At 44.7% G+C, this 17,843-nt stretch overlaps 1 protein-coding gene across 8 annotated transcripts in view; it reads right to left on the bottom strand.

Moving 5' to 3' along the window:
- The window catches only part of FAM118B (family with sequence similarity 118 member B), a 58,433-nt gene that overhangs the window by 10,624 nt on the left and 29,966 nt on the right, over positions 1-17,843 (bottom strand). For 7 of the 8 annotated variants that reach the window (XM_040431489.1, XM_040431506.1, XM_040431478.1 and 4 more), the window contains 2 exons: positions 17,687-17,815; positions 15,185-15,470 (listed from right to left, as the gene is read on the bottom strand). In XM_040431489.1, the coding sequence (XP_040287423.1) occupies positions 15,185-15,470; positions 17,687-17,815 (415 nt within the window). Of the gene's footprint in view, positions 1-6,706; positions 6,767-15,184; positions 15,471-17,686; positions 17,816-17,843 lie in introns of all 8 variants that reach the window. The other variant, XM_040431512.1, reaches the window with a different exon arrangement.

The raw sequence follows: 17,843 nt of genomic DNA, 5'->3' as shown, positions 1-17,843 counted from the left end.
GAGCCATGTATCGTGAAATCCTGAGCGACAACCTCCTTCCCTCTGCCAGGAAACTGAAAATGGGTCGTGGATGGGTGTTCCAGCACGACAATGACCCAAAACATACAGCAAAGGCAACAAAGGAGTGGCTCAAGAAGAAGCACATTAAGGTCATGGAGTGGCCTAGTCAGTCTCCGGACCTTAATCCAATCGAAAACCTATGGAGGGAGCTCAAGCTCAGAGTTGCACAGAGACAGCCTCGAAACCTTAGGGATTTAGAGATGATCTGCAAAGAGGAGTGGACCAACATTCCTCCTAAAATGTGCGCAAACTTGGTCATCAATTACAAGAAACGTTTGACCTCTGTGCTTGCAAACAAGGGTTTTTCCACCAAGTATTAAGTCTTTTTTTGTTAGAGGGTTCAAATACTTATTTCACTCAATGAAATGCAAATCAGTTGCTATCTTTTATTTAAAGTTATTTTTTCGATTTTCCTTTTGATGTGCTATCTGCCACTGTTACAATAAACCTACCATTGAAATGATACTGTTCTGAGACTTTTCATTTCTTTGTCATTGGACAAACTTACAAAATCAGTGAGGGGTCAAATAATTATTTCCGCCACTGTATATACACACACACAATACAATACTTTTACTGGCACATGGGGGGGGAGGCTGTTATTACTGGCACATATGGGGGGGAGGCTGTTATTACTGGCACATATGGGGGGGGCTGTTATTACTGGCACATATGGGGGGGGCTGTTATTACTGGCACATATGGGGGGGGCTGTTATTACTGGCACATATGGGGGGGGCTGTTATTACTGGCACATATGGGGGGGCTGTTATTACTGGCACATATGGGGGGGGCTGTTATTACTGGCACATATGGGGGGGCTGTTATTACTGGCACATGATTGGGGGGCTGTTATTACTGGCACATGATTGGGGGGGTTGCTCTTGTTACTGGCACATTATTGGGGGCACTATAGGGGCATCTACTGAGGCCACAAAGAAGGGGTATTTTATATGGGGGGCTCTGTACAGTAGAATTTTATTCTGGGACACATTATGGTGGGTACTATGGGGAAGGGGGGAGAGGAGTACTATGGGGTCATCTACGGGGGGCCACTAAGAAGGGGTATTTTATACTTGCAAATTATGGGGGACACTGAGGGCATCTACTGGAGCATTTTATACTGGTACATTATGGAGGCCCTAGGAGGAAGGGGGGAGTGGAGCACTATGGGGGCATTTACTAAGGGCACTATATAGGGGTATTTTATACTGGCACATTATGTGGGCACTATGGGGACATTAGCTCACCTGGGGGCATTACAAGGGGGTATTTTTTGCACTGTCACATTATAAGGAGAATTATTACTACTGGGGGGGCCTCTCCCTGCTCTGCTATCCCTCTGCCTTTTCTCCAAATCCTTATTATGAAATCTCTCTCATTAGGATAAAACACATCATCAGCTCCACCGAACCCCCCGGCCAAAGTGTTGAAGTGGTGTCCGAGATCCCCAAGGGCCAAGCCAAGTAATTGTAAGTTTTCATGTGAAATATGTTTGTTATACACATATAGCATACACTGTGCCACACAATATACAGTATACCGCTACACTGTGGAGTCTGTTCTATAAGCACCATTGTTTTGTGGCGGCAGACAGAAAATAATCTGGAAGTGCCCCTCCCGAGACCAGGCTCTGGATCCGCCACTGTTGGGAAGGGAGCAGGTTGTTATAAATTCAACACAGGCGTTTCTAAGTGAGGACCATGATTGAACTCCATGACAACCAATATAGCCACCATTACAGCTTGTAGAGTTGGTTGTCATCCAGCTTTCCTAGACTCCTTATAGACAAGTACTGGTTAATGTGGTGGACACATTGATGCACTAGGCAGACACAACAATCAATGCTGCAGGGAAAGTGAGGAACAAGACCTCTGGAAGTGAAATGGTGGGCATTAAAGTGAATCCAACTTTCCGAGAAAGAGCTCTAACTGTTAAAGATCAGAGATGTCAAGAACAGCAACAAAAGAGACAAGGGATGAAGAGTCTTTTGTCATGGCGTGTACTAGGACCGTCTAGAGTCAAGGTCAACTCAGGAGATGGCGGTTGGTTATTTCACAAGTTTAGGCTTTGGACTTTAGCTCAGAGGTTTCTTGGGATCAGTGAACAATCCAAGTCTCGAGGAGCTGGTATCTGCTTCTTACTTAGGTTAGAGTTAGACTCTGGTCCCAATGTCCATCATATTCAACTTCCTGACTGCAGGAGGTTGCAGGGAGCAATGCTCTGCAGCCTCTCCACTCAGTCCTTGATCTGTCCTGATTTCCAGGAGATCTGCTCTGGTGGTGCCCATAACAGTGCAGGGTTTTATAAATGATAAGACATGTGGTTGTCTGGTTTATTCCTCATTCTAATTTTCAGTTCCAAATCCCATCATTCAACTTTTAGGCTCACTTTGGTTTTGACTTTTGTCACAGGTATAATGTGGGAGTATTACCTGAGGTATACCTCTGACAGAAGTTTCAACATATGACACCGTATAGGCCTACGGTGACATACGTCACCTATAGGGTTCCACTGTCAGAAAACATACCGGGTTGTGGGATACCTATGTGTAAGAAAACGCAGCTAAGCAGGATTTCCTATACAGTGAAAAAAAAAGGTACACCGAATAGAAATGTGCAAATCGATTTATCTCATCAAGCAGAAAGGGTGTCTACAAAGCTGAGGACAATCCCCCTGCCACTTGATTGACAAAGCTAAGTGTAGCAGTGCATGCACAGTTGCTGCTCCAGTAGCAGAAGCAGAATCTTTGCACTTGTGCTGCTACTTGGAGCAGCGGCAGAGATCGGCAGGGGGAGCTTTCAGAGTTTTGTGGACACACCCATGGCAGGTGAGATCTCTAATACCATCACATTCTGAGCCAGAGCATGCTTTATACCCTATGTCTATGTTTGGCATTTGACAAAGTTTAAAATGCAGAGTAAAACACAATATAAGGCTAAAAACAGTCTTCCAGAGGCTCTACCACACTTCCAGGCAGGGTTAAGGTGCACACTCACCCCTTAGTCTAAACTTCGTAATATATTAAATTATGTAATGCTGGCTGGCACTCAATATAGGGAGTTGCACGGTTTTACTTTATACATCCAAAGTTTATTGATAGCTGCCTATTCCCTCATTGCAATAAATTACAATGTTTTAATGATGGAATAGGCAGCTATCAATAAACTTTGGATGTATAAAGTAAAACCGTGCAACTCCCTATATTGAGTGCCAGCCAGCATTACATAATACAATATAAGGCTACTTTCACACCGGCGTTTTGCCTTTCCATTTGTGAGATCCGTTCAGGGCTCTCACAAGCGGTCCAAAACAGATCAGTTTTGCCCTAATGCATTCTGAATGGAAAAGGATCCGCTCAGAATGCATCAGTTTGCCTCCGTTCCGTCTCCATTCCGCTTTGGAGGCGGACACCAAAACCCTGCTTGCAGCGTCTGACGAAACTGAGCCAAACGGATCCGTTCTGACACACAATGTAAGTCAATGGGGACGGATCGGTTTTCTATGACACAATCTGGCACAATAGAAAACGGATCAGTCTCCCATTGACTTTCAATGGTGTTTAAGACTGATCCGTCTTGGTTATGTTACAGATCATACAAACGGATCCGTTCTGAATGGATGCATACGGTTGTATTATCTGAACGGATCAGTCTGTGCAGATCCATGACCGATCCGCGCCAAACACAAGTGTGAAAGTAGCCTTAAAAAGAGTCCACAGAGCGGTACAGCACACTGCAGCACACACACAAAAAAATAAATGGAAATCTTTGATCTAACAAATGATATACATGACTGTATATCACTATATGAGCCCCTGCATCACGTTTACTGCAGTTATAAAACTTTTTACACATTTCACTTCTCAAATATTTTTTAAACTTGCTGTCAGTTGCTTACATCAAGATGCTGGAAACCCACCTTGCCCTAGTCCTGGTCTCACTGCTGCTGGGATTATTACAAGGGACCACTATAAAAAGGTAAAAGCTATCAGCCTGGAGTCTTGAATAGGGGAGAGATTTGTGCCTCTGATGTATTTAGCTCACTGAGGATTGTCTACACTACAGCACTGTAACAGACCTTCAGCTGTAAGAACTATCAGATAAGTTTCAGCCTCTAGAAAAATAAACAAGAATCTTTCCATTTACGACAGCAAGCAGAGATCTTGAAAATGGTGACAAAGTTGCAGAATGTTTCATTTTACAATGTATAACAATTAAGTTACAGATCCTACATGGCCCAATACTCAGGGTAATGACGGAGAAGGATGTGTTCGCTCCTGACCACTGCCTGTTCGGCCAGCGGCATTTACATGCAGCAATCATCCCCTTACAGATTGTTTGTCGCCAGCACATCTGTTTACAAAAGAGCGATTTAAGTAATGCATAAAAGATGGCGGTGCCACCTTTACACAGGGCAATTATTATGAACAAGCATTCATAAGAACGTTCGCATCGGATACCGATTTCTCGCAAAAACGTATATAGTCACTAACTTTTCACACGACTTTGCATAAAATAAATGTACAGGTGAATAGAAGGGGCACTTAGAGGGCATCACTGTGTGGGAGTCACTTATTAGTTCATCCTGCTGTGAGGGGGGACAGTAAGGGGTCATCATACTGTGCCAGGAGCACTAAAAGGTGCATCATACCATCTGGGAGAACCAATGGATCACTCTGTTATAAGGGAAGCACTTATGGGACAATCTACGGGGGGGCACCATTACCATCTAGGGGGGCACTAAGGGGATTGGCTGGGATTAGAGGAAAGGCTTATTGTAAAACAGACATACGCTATATGCCACTGCTGCTGTCCCTCCTTACATTTATTAGCCGCTCAAACCTTCACACGACGGCACACCCAGGTATGTGGACCTTGCTTTAGAACATAATTTAGCAGAGAAAATGCCTTTTCCTCCCCTCCCCAAAACTAAAGTTCTCCATCTTGAGAGACAGCTCACTCTTCTCCCCATAGACTTCTATGGGCAGCATATAATCTGATCCTTTACTGATCTGACAGACTGTCTTGATTTGTATTTGTTAGAGGAGGGCAGCATGAGCCTAATTCCTGGAGAAAGGGGCATTTTTCGGTGATAAAATAGATTACAAATGTTTGTTATATTCACCTATATTACTAATTTATGCAAAATGTATTGAAAGGTTACTTATAATTTAGAGATTAAAGCAACCCTGCGGGAAAAAAAATCCCATTAACTGGGGAACACACAGGACACTTACACGGTGCCCTCCTATTCACCTTTTTAGTAGTAGATCCACTAATTACTGGGCTCCTCTTCTGCCATCCAAGATGGCCGCACCACTTCTCAGTCTACCTGATGCATACTGTGTATTTGAAAACCCAAGACACTTCCTGCAACCTTTGGATTGGCCAGAACTGCTCATGTGAGCAGTTCTGGCCAATCCAAGAGCAGGGTAAGACAAGTAGGAAGTGTCTTGCGTTACCGATGTATGAAGTAGTCTGAGAAGCGGTGCAGCCATCTTGGATGACAGAAGAGAAGCCCAATATGTAGAGGATCTACTACTAAAAAAAGATAAAAAGGAGGGCACCAGGTAAGTATCCTGTACGTTTCCCAGTTAACGCGATTTTTTGGTCTTGAACCAGAGGGTCGCTTTAAGGTATGTTCACATGGCATAATATGTTGGCTGAAAGATTTGATGCTGATTTCAAAAGAACTCAGCCTCATTTTGCAAAATACAGCACCATTAGCATATTCAGAGATTATTCTATTTTCAAATGGGAAAAAAGTGCCTCTTAAAAAGCTTCAAGAAGTGACAGAACTTCTTAAATTATTTTTATTGCAAAAAACAAACAAAAAAAAAACCTATGAGCACATATTTCCCATTAAAGCAGTTTTCAAGTATTTGTTAAGCGTATTTCACCAAGTAACAACATATTTTGTTTTTTTACACTTCTAAATACATTTAGCCATATGAACATACCCTTAAAGGGGTATTCCAGCTATTGGACATTGATGACCTCGTCTCAAGATAGATAAGTGTGTAGTGGCTGTGCCAGTGTACTGCAGCTCAACTCCCGTTCAAGTGAATGGGAGCTGAGTTGCAGTATGGGGACGTTTACATGGCGGGTTTTTAAGCTGAATTTCTGTCTGCGATGAAATTTCACTGCAAACCCGCTGATGGCACCGTCCCCTATGCCTCCTATACATCTCAATGGGAGGCAGCACTGAGTCTCAAGGAACGGCGGCTTAAAGCCACGGCTGCGCTGAGTGGGGACATGTGGCTCCGCGATCCTCAGTGCTGCCTTCCACTGAGATGTATGGGAGGCAGAGAGGATGTGGCTGCCGGTGAGTTTCTGGTGAACTTGCGGTGCAGCCGCCAGCGCGTCAAAATTCCGCCGTGTGAATGTCCCCTATGTCAGCACAGCTACTACACAATGGATAGAGCCTTCTGATTCCAGCTCCGTCCACTGTTTAGTTTCTACAGCTGACTGGTGGGGTGCTGGGATTCAAACCCTCAACAATCTGATATTGATGACCCGTGAGGAGGATAGGTCAACAATACCTACAAGCTAGAATACCCATTTAAAGTTCAAGTGTAGGGGAGTTTACCAGCAAGAGAACAAGGCTTCTGTACAAGACACAGCACAAGACATTTGCCTCCCTACCTTTGCTCTGACAATTTGCATGGCTGGGGCCATTTTTCAGGGGGAGCTCCCTGGTTACTCCTGTTACACAGAGGAAAGAAGCAGATGAATGGTGGCTTCTACCAGATTGAATCATTTTCAGTCGTTTTATCTACTATTCAGGCTGCGGATGTGCCAAGTGCCCAGAGCTGCGGGCGAGGTGATCTGGAAACCTGTAAATTATGCAGCCGCGTCACCTGAGCACAGTGCAACAGATAAGAGGAGAGGTTGAAATAAAAAAAGATCTAAACTGTGTAGGAAATCATGTGGAGGATCTGCCAGCGATCGGCATCTGCCCGAGACCCGGACAATAAGACAATATTGCCACCACCGACACAGATCTCTGCGCTGAAGAACAACTGTACAGTGGCTGAAAAGCTGAACTGTACACAAGCCCATAAGCTCCGATACATCCGGTCTACTCTTGCAAGTCACTACAGTCATTTCCCCAGTAGATTTAGAGGGGTTATCCAAGACTATAAAAATGCCCCCCCCATATGCCGGGCCCCTCACAATGAATATACCTGGCTCCCCACACCACCGCTGCAGCTTCTCCCCATGAGCAGATGAAAATATCCAGGAAGGGGGGGGGGGGGGATGAACCTCCCTAGTGTCACCCGCGATGCTAGGGAGGCTCATCCCCACCTGCCATTGGCTGCTCCCCCTCCCCAACACCGGATGTTTTCATCCACGCACGGGGAGAAGCTGCAGTGGCGGCGTGGGGAGCCAGGTAAGTATATTTATTGTGAGGGGCCTGGCATTTGGGGGGCATTTTTATAGTCTTGGATAACCCCTTTAAGTAAACTGGACCCAGCCATGTAAATATATAAGTGAATCACCCAGAACAACACTAAACCTAGAAATGAATGCTGCCCCCTAATAATTGTCAGTCCCCTAGAAGTTCCACAGAAAACACAAGGGTTAATCTAGACATAGGGTCTAAAGCAGAGTGTTCTAAGACCTCTTCCATCTTCAACTGGTGCAGGCTGAGGAGCAGGGCAAAGAAAATGGGGATGAGCTTCATCTTTTTTTTTGTCTAATTGCTGACAGGGTACAGCAGCGAGGCTCCTGATCTAGCCAGCTGTCTTACAGCCAAACAAAGAACAGAGAGGAGGGGAGGAGAAGAGAACATGGCTCTGGGACACAGAGAATATACAGTGGGGCATAAAAGTATTTAGTCAGCCACCAATTGTGCAAGTTCTCCCACTGAGAGAGGCCTGTAATTTTCATCATCGGTACACTTCAACTATGAGAGACAGAATGGGGGGAAAGAATACAGGAAATCACATTTGAGGATTTCTAATGAATTAATTGGTAAATTCCTCGGTAAAATAAGTATTTGGTCACCTACAAACAAGCAAGATTTCTGGCTCTCACAGACCTGTAACTACTTCTTTAAGAGGCTCCTCTGTCCTCCACTTGTTACCTGTATTAATGGCACCTGTTTGAACTTGTTATCAGTATAAAAGACACCTGTCCACAACCTCAAACAGTCACACTCCAAGCTCCACTATGGCCAAGACCAAAGAGCTGTCGAAGGACACAAGAAACAAAATTGTAGACCTGCACCAGGCTGGGAAGACTGAATCTGCAATAGGCAAGCAGCTTGGTGTGAAGAAATCAACTGTGGGAGCAATTATTAGAAAATGGAAAACATACAAGACCACTGATAATCTCCCTCGATCTGGGGCTCCACGCAAGGTCTCACCCCATGGGGTCAAAATGATCACAAGAGCGGTGAGCAAAAATCCTAGAACCACACCGGGGGACCTAGTAAATGACCTTCAGAGAGCTGGGACCAAAGTAACAAAGGCTACCATCAGTAACACACTACACCGCCAGGGACTCAAATCCTGCAGTGCCAGACGTGTCCCCCTGCTTAAAGAGGACCTTTCACTAGAATAGAAAATCTAAACTAAGTATACAGACATGGAGAGAGGCGCCCAAGGATCTCCCTGCACTTACTATTATCCCTGGGCGCCGCTCCGTTCTCCCGGTATAGCCTCCGGTATCTTCATATGTTCGGCTCCACCCAGTTGAGCCTGTCGGCGTCTCTTTCTCCCAGGCTGTAGCGCTGGCCAATCGCAGCGCTCAGCTCATAGCCTGAGAGAAAAAAAAACCTCTAAGGCTATGAGCTGAGCGCTGCGATTGGCCAGCGCTACAGCATGGGAGAAGGAGACGCCGGCAGGCTCAACTGGGTGGAGCCAAACATATGAAGATACCGAAGGCTATACCGGGAGAACGGAGCGGCACCCAGGTATAACAGTAAGTGCAGGGAGATCCCTGGGCGCCACTCTCCATGTCTGTATACTTAGTTTAGATTTTCTATTCTAGTGAAAGGTCCTCTTTGAGCCAGTACATGTCCGGGCCCGTCTGAAGTTTGCTAGAGAGCATTTGGATGATCCAGAAGAGGATTGGGAGAATGTCATATGGTCAGATGAAACCAAAGTAGAACTTTTTGGTAAAAACTCAACTCGTTGTGTTTGGAGGAGAAAAAAAAATGCTGAGTTGCAGCCAAAGAACACCATACAGACTGTGAAGCATGGGGGTGGAAACATCATGCTTTGGAGATGTTTTTCTGCAAAGGGACCAGGACGACTGATCCGTGGAAAGGAAAGAATGAATGGGGCCATGTGTTGTGAGATTCTGAGTAAAAACCTCCTTCCATCAGCAAGGGCATTGAAGATGAAACGTGGCTGGGTCTTTCAGCATTACAATGATCCCAAACACACCACCCGGGCAATGAAGGAGTGGCTTCGTAAGAAGCATTTCAAGGTCCTGGAGTGGGCCTAGCCAGTTTCCAGATCTCAACCCCATAGAAAACATTTGGAGGGAGTTGAAAGTCCGTGTTGCCCAGCGACAGCCCCAAAACATCACTGCTCTAGAGGAGATCTGCATGGAGAAATGGGCCAAAATACCAGCAACATTGTGTGAAAACCTTGTGAAGACTTACAGAAAACGTTTGACCTCTGTCACTGCCAACAAAGGGTAAATAAAGTATTGAGATGAACTTTTGTTATTGACCAAATACTTCTTTTCCACCATAATTTGCAAATAAATTCTTAATAAATTTTTTTTTTTTTAAATCAGACAATGTGATTTTCTGGATTTTTTTTTTCTCATTATGTCTCTCATAGTTGAGGTATACCTATGATGAAAATGACTGACCTCGCTCATCTTTTAAAGTGGGAGAACTTGCACAATTGGTGGCTGACTAAATACTTTTTTGCCCCACTGTACATACATCAGTTTTAACCCCTTGACGCAACTTGACATAACTATGTTGAGGTAAGGTCCAACTTCAAGAATTTAGCACAAAAGTAGTAAAACAAAAACAAGCTACAGAAATTTGGTATTGGTTGTAATTGCAATCTCCAAAATAAAGTTAAAGGGGTTGTCTTGTCTCACAGTTACTAAGGCGAGATGAGACACAGTCCCGACCACCAGCCGGCCGAACAGAAGAGCACTCTGACGCTCGCTTTCAGTAGCTCCTATTGTGGTGCATGAGAGCTATGGATACAGAGGGGCGTGGTCTGGCCACCGAGGCGCGCGGATGTTTAGAGTCTGAGCTCCTGAGACAGCACTGTCTAAAGCGACTTTAAAGCGACATTCCAAGCGGTGAACCTACTCACACTGGAGGGGAACCTCCTCAGTACCGCTACCGACATGGCTGGGCAGAAAAAGAGAGCGGTTAAACACCCTCAGCTCACCAAGTTTTACTTCTCCAAAGAAGCAGGCAGTGACCAAGATGGTGCCGAGGAGACGCCATCCTCATTGCCAGAGAGAACGGACAAACTGCAGCCCTCTCATGAAACAGCATATGAGCTGCAGCACTCATCACCAGCCTCACCCACCTCAGCCTCTCATGGGTTTGTGCACACCGTCCCATCAGCGGGTGACTTTGATCCTGTGCCAGGTCCAGGACCAGTAGATCCACTGGAGACGCACAGCTACGCCACCGGCCCGGAGCAAAGTGTACACAGCGGGTTCACCTACAACCCCGTAAGCCTGAGGAACATACTCCGACACCCTCACAACAAGGTACTCAGGGCTGGGGTTGGGAATCTGCTGAGGAGGGGGAGGCTGCCCTACTAGCAATGCCAGTCTCCAATACTGCCCTGACCGATACCACCATACGGGACATGTTATTGCTCCAGAGGCGTTCTTTGTTGCGGGATATGCGACTGGTGGTGGCCCCCTTACGTTCTGAAATGGCTGATCTCGGGGCCAGAACAGATCATCTAGAGAGCAAGTTTGGGGACTTTGTGATGTCACATAACACCCTAATTGACGCGCACACTGAATTAGTATCAGAGGTGGAAGCCATAAAAATAAAAATGGCCGACTTAGAAGACAGGAGTCGGCGCAACAATATTAAGCTGCGAGGGATCCCTGAATCAGTCTCCGCGAAAGATATTCCGGATTATGTGCACTCTCTTATTAAAGCGACTCTGCCACATTGCCAAGATAAAGATCTGGAAATTGATCGGGCACATCGAGTACCTTGTCCGCGACACCTGGACGACACTATCCCAAGGGACGTACTCGCCAGAGTCCATTTCTTTAAAGTCAAGGAGCAACTAATGGCTCATGCCAGGAAAAATGGAGGACTTCCTGCTCCCTATCATAAGGTTCTACTTTTTGCAGATCTATCTGCCACTATGTTGAGGCTACGGAAAGCCTTGTTCCCTGTTACTTCTGCCCTCCTATGGGCGCAGATTCAGTACCGCTGGGGTTTCCCAGTTCGTCTCTTGGTGCACCACAAGGGGGAGCTACACATCATCAAATCCCTAGCTGAGGGTCACAAGCTCCTGAATAGCTGGAACATTGCAACTTCTCCACCAGAGGGAGCCCGACAAATTGCTCCAAGCAAGATCCATAAGGACTGGGAAATGGTCCGTTGACATGGGTTAACTGTGCGGGTTCTCCGCATTTAGGTGCTGGAGTTCTCTTAGTTTCGTTTTCCTTGACCTGTTTTGACCTGGGTCACAGACGGGACTATAGCCCCAATTGATAGTCATTTTTAGGCTCCTCGAATTTATATTTTATATGTATTATTTTCACTTTTCTTTTTATCTGTTTTATTCCCACCTCTTCTTTGGGAAGCTCTGTTTAAATGGTGCCTATATGATGCCTGTGTTATCTCACGCAGTCTATGTCCATAAGATGCGAGCGTCCTGGCTGGGAGGCGCTTTGCATCTCTTATGTTTTCTCCTACGAGAATTATGCAATGATGTTTATTCTACTGTACTATGGTTATTTCCATCTTTAGCCTAAATGTGAATGGTTTAAACAGTCCAATGCGCAGAGCGTGCCTTTGGAGGGAAGCCAAAACCTTAAAATGTGACATCTTAGGGGCTCAGGAGACACATTTACTCCAAAAAGACGCACATAGATTAAGGCACTTACATTTCAATCTCATTTCCACTCTAAATCCAGAGGAGTTATGATTGCCATCAAAAATACTGTGGCATTCTCCCACGTGGAAGATTATCTGGATCCTAAAGGGAGGTTCATTATCTTAGTTTGCACACTTAATAATGCTCCCTTCACCCTGGTATCTCTATATGCCCCCAACAGAGGCCAACTTGGGTTTTTCCACAAATTAATGAACCTAGTTAACAAAAAACGACAGGGACAGCTAGTGGTGTTTGGAGATTTTAACTTCACATCAGACCCAGACGTAGACACCTCCTCTCCACAGAGGAGAGGCACACCCTCTTTGGCCTCGGCCTTTTGGAAGCAGGAACTGTATGACATATGGCGCATACACCACACATCCGCCAAAGATTATACGTTCCATTCTGGGGTCCACAATGTATATTCTCAAATAGATATGTTTATAATAGACAGATCGCTGCTTAGTAAAGCAACCGACTCCTCATTGGAATTGATAAAATGGTCCGATCATGCAGCGGTCACTTTGAAACTCTCCGAAGGCGTCGATTTCTCCGACCGGTATTTATGGAGAAGCAACCCCATTTTACTATCTAATCCCCAACACGGGTCTCGCATCGAATCTGATCTAAAAGACTTCTTTAAATTTAATGCACAACCCCAGACTGACCCAGTAACTCTGTGGAACGCCCATAAGGCATGCATCATAGGGTCTTTCATTCAGCAGGGTGCGGTACGTAAGAGACAAATGGAAGCGGTCATCTTGTCCCTATTAACCAAATTACAACAAATAGAAATTAAAAATAAGGCGGATCCCTCACCGCAGTTAGCTGAAGAACTTACACAGGTCAGGCAGGAGCTGAGGAACCAAATGCTTGCCTCATATGAAAAAATGTTTCGCAAGTCGAAAGCGACTTACTACTCTCAAGGAAACAAGGTGGGTAAATTACTAGCTTCTAGCTTTAAAGAGAGACACATGAAGAGTAGACTCCCCCATCTTTTTCACCCTCGGACCCTAGATAAAGTATACTCCCCTATAGACATAGCAAATGGCTTCCAGACTTACTACTCAAGTCTCTACAACCTAAAAGACTCTATTCCTGCCCCGGCTAACTTGGAAGACAACAAACTCTTATCTCAATTCCTTGGACATGCCCAATATAACTGGCCCCCAGCTCTCAAATTACGATAGAAGAAGTGGAAGAGGTGATTAACTCTTTACCACGCGATAAAGCCCCTGGCCTGGATGGCTTTGCCAGTCATTATTATAAGCATTTTAAACAGACTTTGGGCCCGTACTTAAGGGATTTCTGCCAATCTGCCCTTACTTCTGGTTCATTCCCCACGGAAAACCTGCTGGCAATTATTATCACCCTCCCCAAGCCGGGCAAAACCCCTGATAGGTCTGAAGTTTTGAGGCCTATCTCTCTATTGAACCAGGACATAAAGATCTACGCAAAACTGCTGGCTTTGCGGTTGGCCAAGATTCTTCCCTCTATTATTAACGAGGATCAAACTGGCTTCGTTCCGACTAGACAACCCTATTATAATACCAGGAGAGCTATGGATACAGCGCAGCATACTTGCACACAGAATAAAAGTAACACTTTAAGTAAAGGAGATGTGTCACCAATATTTTTATCTTCCAGTTAAAACCAGATAGCAGCACATATCCTTTATTCTAATCTGCTTTTATTTTCTGATTACAGATTTAATTTATTCTGTTTCCTGAACATGATTATGGGGGTGGCCATCTTGCCTGAGCTGTTGTTAATATCATTTAGAAAGCATTAAAAAAATTGCTTTATGGCAGCCACATGGGCCATAGACACAATGGTCAGGAGGGGACCCTATTGACTTCTATGGGAGGGTTTTCTAGGCATGCTCTGTGCCCTGCGCAGAGATCATTGTACAAGGAAAGAATAGAGAAGCTGTGACAATCACCTATTGTGAAAGGTGGATCCTGTGTTATCTATACACTGAGGTGATATTATTACAGGAGGGATTAGAATGACGGATAAGCAGGTAACTGCAGTAAAGTCATCTGTACAGTCAAGAAGTGGCGCCTATTATTAGGTTTAGTGGCCAGTGCGAAAACCGCAGAATTTTATGGTTTAAATTCTTTAAAAATATGTTAAACATAACAATAGGTCATTTTCTGCTGCCACATTCCCTTCAAGCTGTACAGTGAACAGTTTATAAAGAATGCCACAATTGCTGGGTCCTGAAGAAAAAAAAGCACTCATGCAACTATGTCGACAGAAAAATAAAACAGTTAAGAAAATTGCTTTGTCCTGAAAAGTCCAAAAAAAGTAGGTCCTAAAGAGGGGTTGTCTGTCAATTTTTTAACCCCTTTGCGCACCTTGGTCCAACTGAATGCTTCATACACAGTGAGTGACAGCTGTATTACACAGCTGACACCTGACATCTGTGGCGGAATCAGAGATAACTCAGATCCAGGCCGTTTAGATACATCTGAGCGGTTAGACAGAGTGGGGCTGCGTCTGTCCTCCAATCGACATTCCTGCGATGCAAACTTGTGGACAGATATCTTACTAATAGTTTGATAAGTTTGTATTATGTAGGGGGCAGTTTGTTTTTCCTACATCAGATAACTGTTCAGCGCTTTGGGTAAAACAAAATTTGCTAGAATGCAAATCACCAGAGCAAGCTCTTTGGAGACATTGAGCAAGCACGGAATGCTGGAAGACTCCCGAGGTGATCAGAGGTAAAAATACTATTAGTCCAAACACTGTGCCAACAGCTTTAGAGCTGAAAGCATGAGACACACACAGTGGCCCCTGGGTTGAGTTCCAATCCATCAATTATCATCACGAGGTCTGCATGTTCTCACTGTGCTCATTTTCCTCCCAAACTGCAAAACGTTTATCTGGCTGCCTAACAAATTACCACAAAGGTGAGTATGTACCGCATAGGGGAACCTGATAGCGACCCAGTTTGTGACCTGGTTGGTGCTTATATGTAGCTACCATAACATTGATCTAGCTGTGGATACACTGCACAACCACATATGGAAACACGGAGCGAGAGCGTGATCTGTACCTGTGCGTCCTCTTGTGGAGATTTCATTTGCCAGTCTCTCAAAGTATTCGGGGAGGTCATAGTACTCCGTGCCATAGGAGATGACCTTAATTCCCTTGTCTAGCATGTTCTCCCGCAGCTTCTTGAACTCATCAACATCTTCTCTACGAACCAGCATGAAATGTTCCAGATCTGACTTGTGTTTTACAGCCTCCAGGAACAAGGCCTGGAACGTTGTATCGTCCACGGTGCGGCCGCAGCCCAGGAAAAGAAAGGACTTGGTCTCATAGAGCTTCTGAATTTCCCTCTGCAGGAGTAATATGTAGTAATATAAATGATAATAAGTAATACAAATTCTATGTTATAACATTACATAACATGTAAATATATTAACTATTATATGTAATTATATAGCTGATAATATGTAAATACCTAAAATTATAATATGTATTATGTGATTAATTATAATATGTAAAACAAATACAGCAGTAATCATAGGGGCCGTGACCCTTCAGCTCATGAAACAAAACAGGGCTAAGAGTTAATTGGTGGAATGAGCAGGGGCGCACCGCCAATGAGGTGAGGGGATTGCCTCAGGCAGCACTAGGTAGGGGCAAGAGAAGGACAGCGGAAGGGCCATGGGCAATGAGCCGCTTCAATTGTAGAAACGCTCATCTCTACATATTCAACTGCATCGCTGTACTCAGGACAATACAGCAATACAGTTGAATGCTGCGACGGAGCAGGGGAGTGATGTCTCCCTGGCCCACCGTTTTGTCTAAGAGCCTTTATTCCTAGTTCCTGTAGCCTATCAGAGGCTGGTGTCCTCATTACCGCTCTGAGCCGGGCTGCATAGAGCTCAGGGTACAGTATAGAAGAGGTCCGTGTCTTGCACTGCATCGCTGACAGCAAAATGGAGGTAAGTATTTGAGTTTATTATTTTTTTTTATATTTAGCAGCATGCTGTTGGGCCACAATGGAGAGGGGAGGGGGGTCATTTGTTTGTAACTGGAGAAAGCACTATGGGAACATTGCGGCTGTAGAAAGGAGCATTTTTATACTGGCGCACATTATAAGGGGACCACTATGGGGACATTCATTCTACTGGAGGCACTAAAAGGATGTAGTTTTTTATACTGACACACGTTATAAAGGGAGCATTTTTTTGTACTCTCACACAAGGGGGGGGGGGGGGATTTTTTGTACATAGCGCACATTTTAAGGATTTTTGTACTTGTACTGGCACACATTATAAGGTGGCCACTATGGGGACATTTGTTCTACATGGGGCACAGAAGTTTTTTTTTTTGTACTGGCACATGTCATAAGGGAGCATTTTTGTACTGGCACACATTGCAAGACAACATTTTTTTTTACTGGTAAACATTATAAGGGTTCATTGTTTGTACAGGCACACATTATAGGGGGGGAATTATTACTACTGGGGGTACTATGCGGGAATTATTACTTCTGGGAGCAAAATAAGGGACATTATTACTATTAGTTGCATTGTTTCCACAGTGCATTCTGGCAGAGAATTATTATTACTATTGGTGGGACTTTTGGGAGGACTGTTACATTGGGAGGCACCCTGGCACAGTATCAGCTTAGAACAATTATTTTTGGAGGACGCTAAGTTTACGGCACTAAGTTTTAGGGACACTATGTGCTGGGCACAGTTATTTTTAGGGCACTGTGTGCCAATGATTATTGAAGGGTAACTATCTATGTGGTAATAGTATTTTCAGGGGGATTATCTGCTTCTGCAGTATAGTATTGGGAAGCACAATGGGCACAGTATTAGAGGTGGCAGGATGGGGTGTTCAGAAGGTGGGGAGGAGGATGGAAAAGTAGGAAACTAAGATGTCTGTCAAACTCTGCAGAGACAAGAGATGTCTGAAAGAAATCATCATGGCGGTCTGGTCTGAATGGAGAAGATAAAGAAAGAACATCTGCAACAGATGACACCTCTTACTGTACATCCAGTGATGTATGTGGCGCTGTATTACCCTGGATTTCTTGTAATGTTTTCCAAGTATGTCTTTAACAGTAGGGGTGGAGGGAAAGAGGTTAGGTTAAGAAATTGGCATTGGGGGGTCCGTTTCAGTTCTCCCCTCAGGCAGCAAAAAGGCTAGGTGCAGCCCTGGGAATGAGCAGTAATCAGTAGCACAGAGTATTTCAGGTGACAGGTAGTGACATGTATAGCTGCTTGTGACAGCAGCAGTTACATAAATAAGAGAATTAACATGGTGCACAGAGGCACAAAATATTTCAGGAGAGAAACATGCTGATTTTGTGAGATTTTTGTGAGATGTAGTAACAAACACTGGAACATACAGAGTGCAAGCAGCACAGAGTGTTTCAGCAGAGGAATGTATAAACGACTCTATAGGCTCTTTGGTTAGACACATCTATGTTCTTGTTCTCAGCAACAAGGGGGGGGACTCACAGAACCTATGGATAATATTACAATTTTTATACAGCTTGGTGTTATTAGATGAAGTGGGGGAAGGGTGAGCTCACCATAACCTCGGTGTTTCTAAGAACGTTCTGGTATCCAGCTGGGTGAAGGACAATGCCGCTGGGGTTGGTGTAGACGCCGTGTATATGCAGGACACTCAGTTTCTTCTTTCCCTGAGCCCATTCAAGTACCTGGTAATAAAAGGACACTCCGATGTTA

Source organism: Bufo bufo, chromosome 1, assembly GCF_905171765.1.
Source record: "Bufo bufo chromosome 1, aBufBuf1.1, whole genome shotgun sequence".
In the NCBI taxonomy this organism is placed as follows: Eukaryota; Metazoa; Chordata; class Amphibia; order Anura; family Bufonidae; genus Bufo; species Bufo bufo.
Note: the sequence above shows the minus strand (reverse complement) of the source record. Positions and strands in the feature narration are given on the sequence as shown.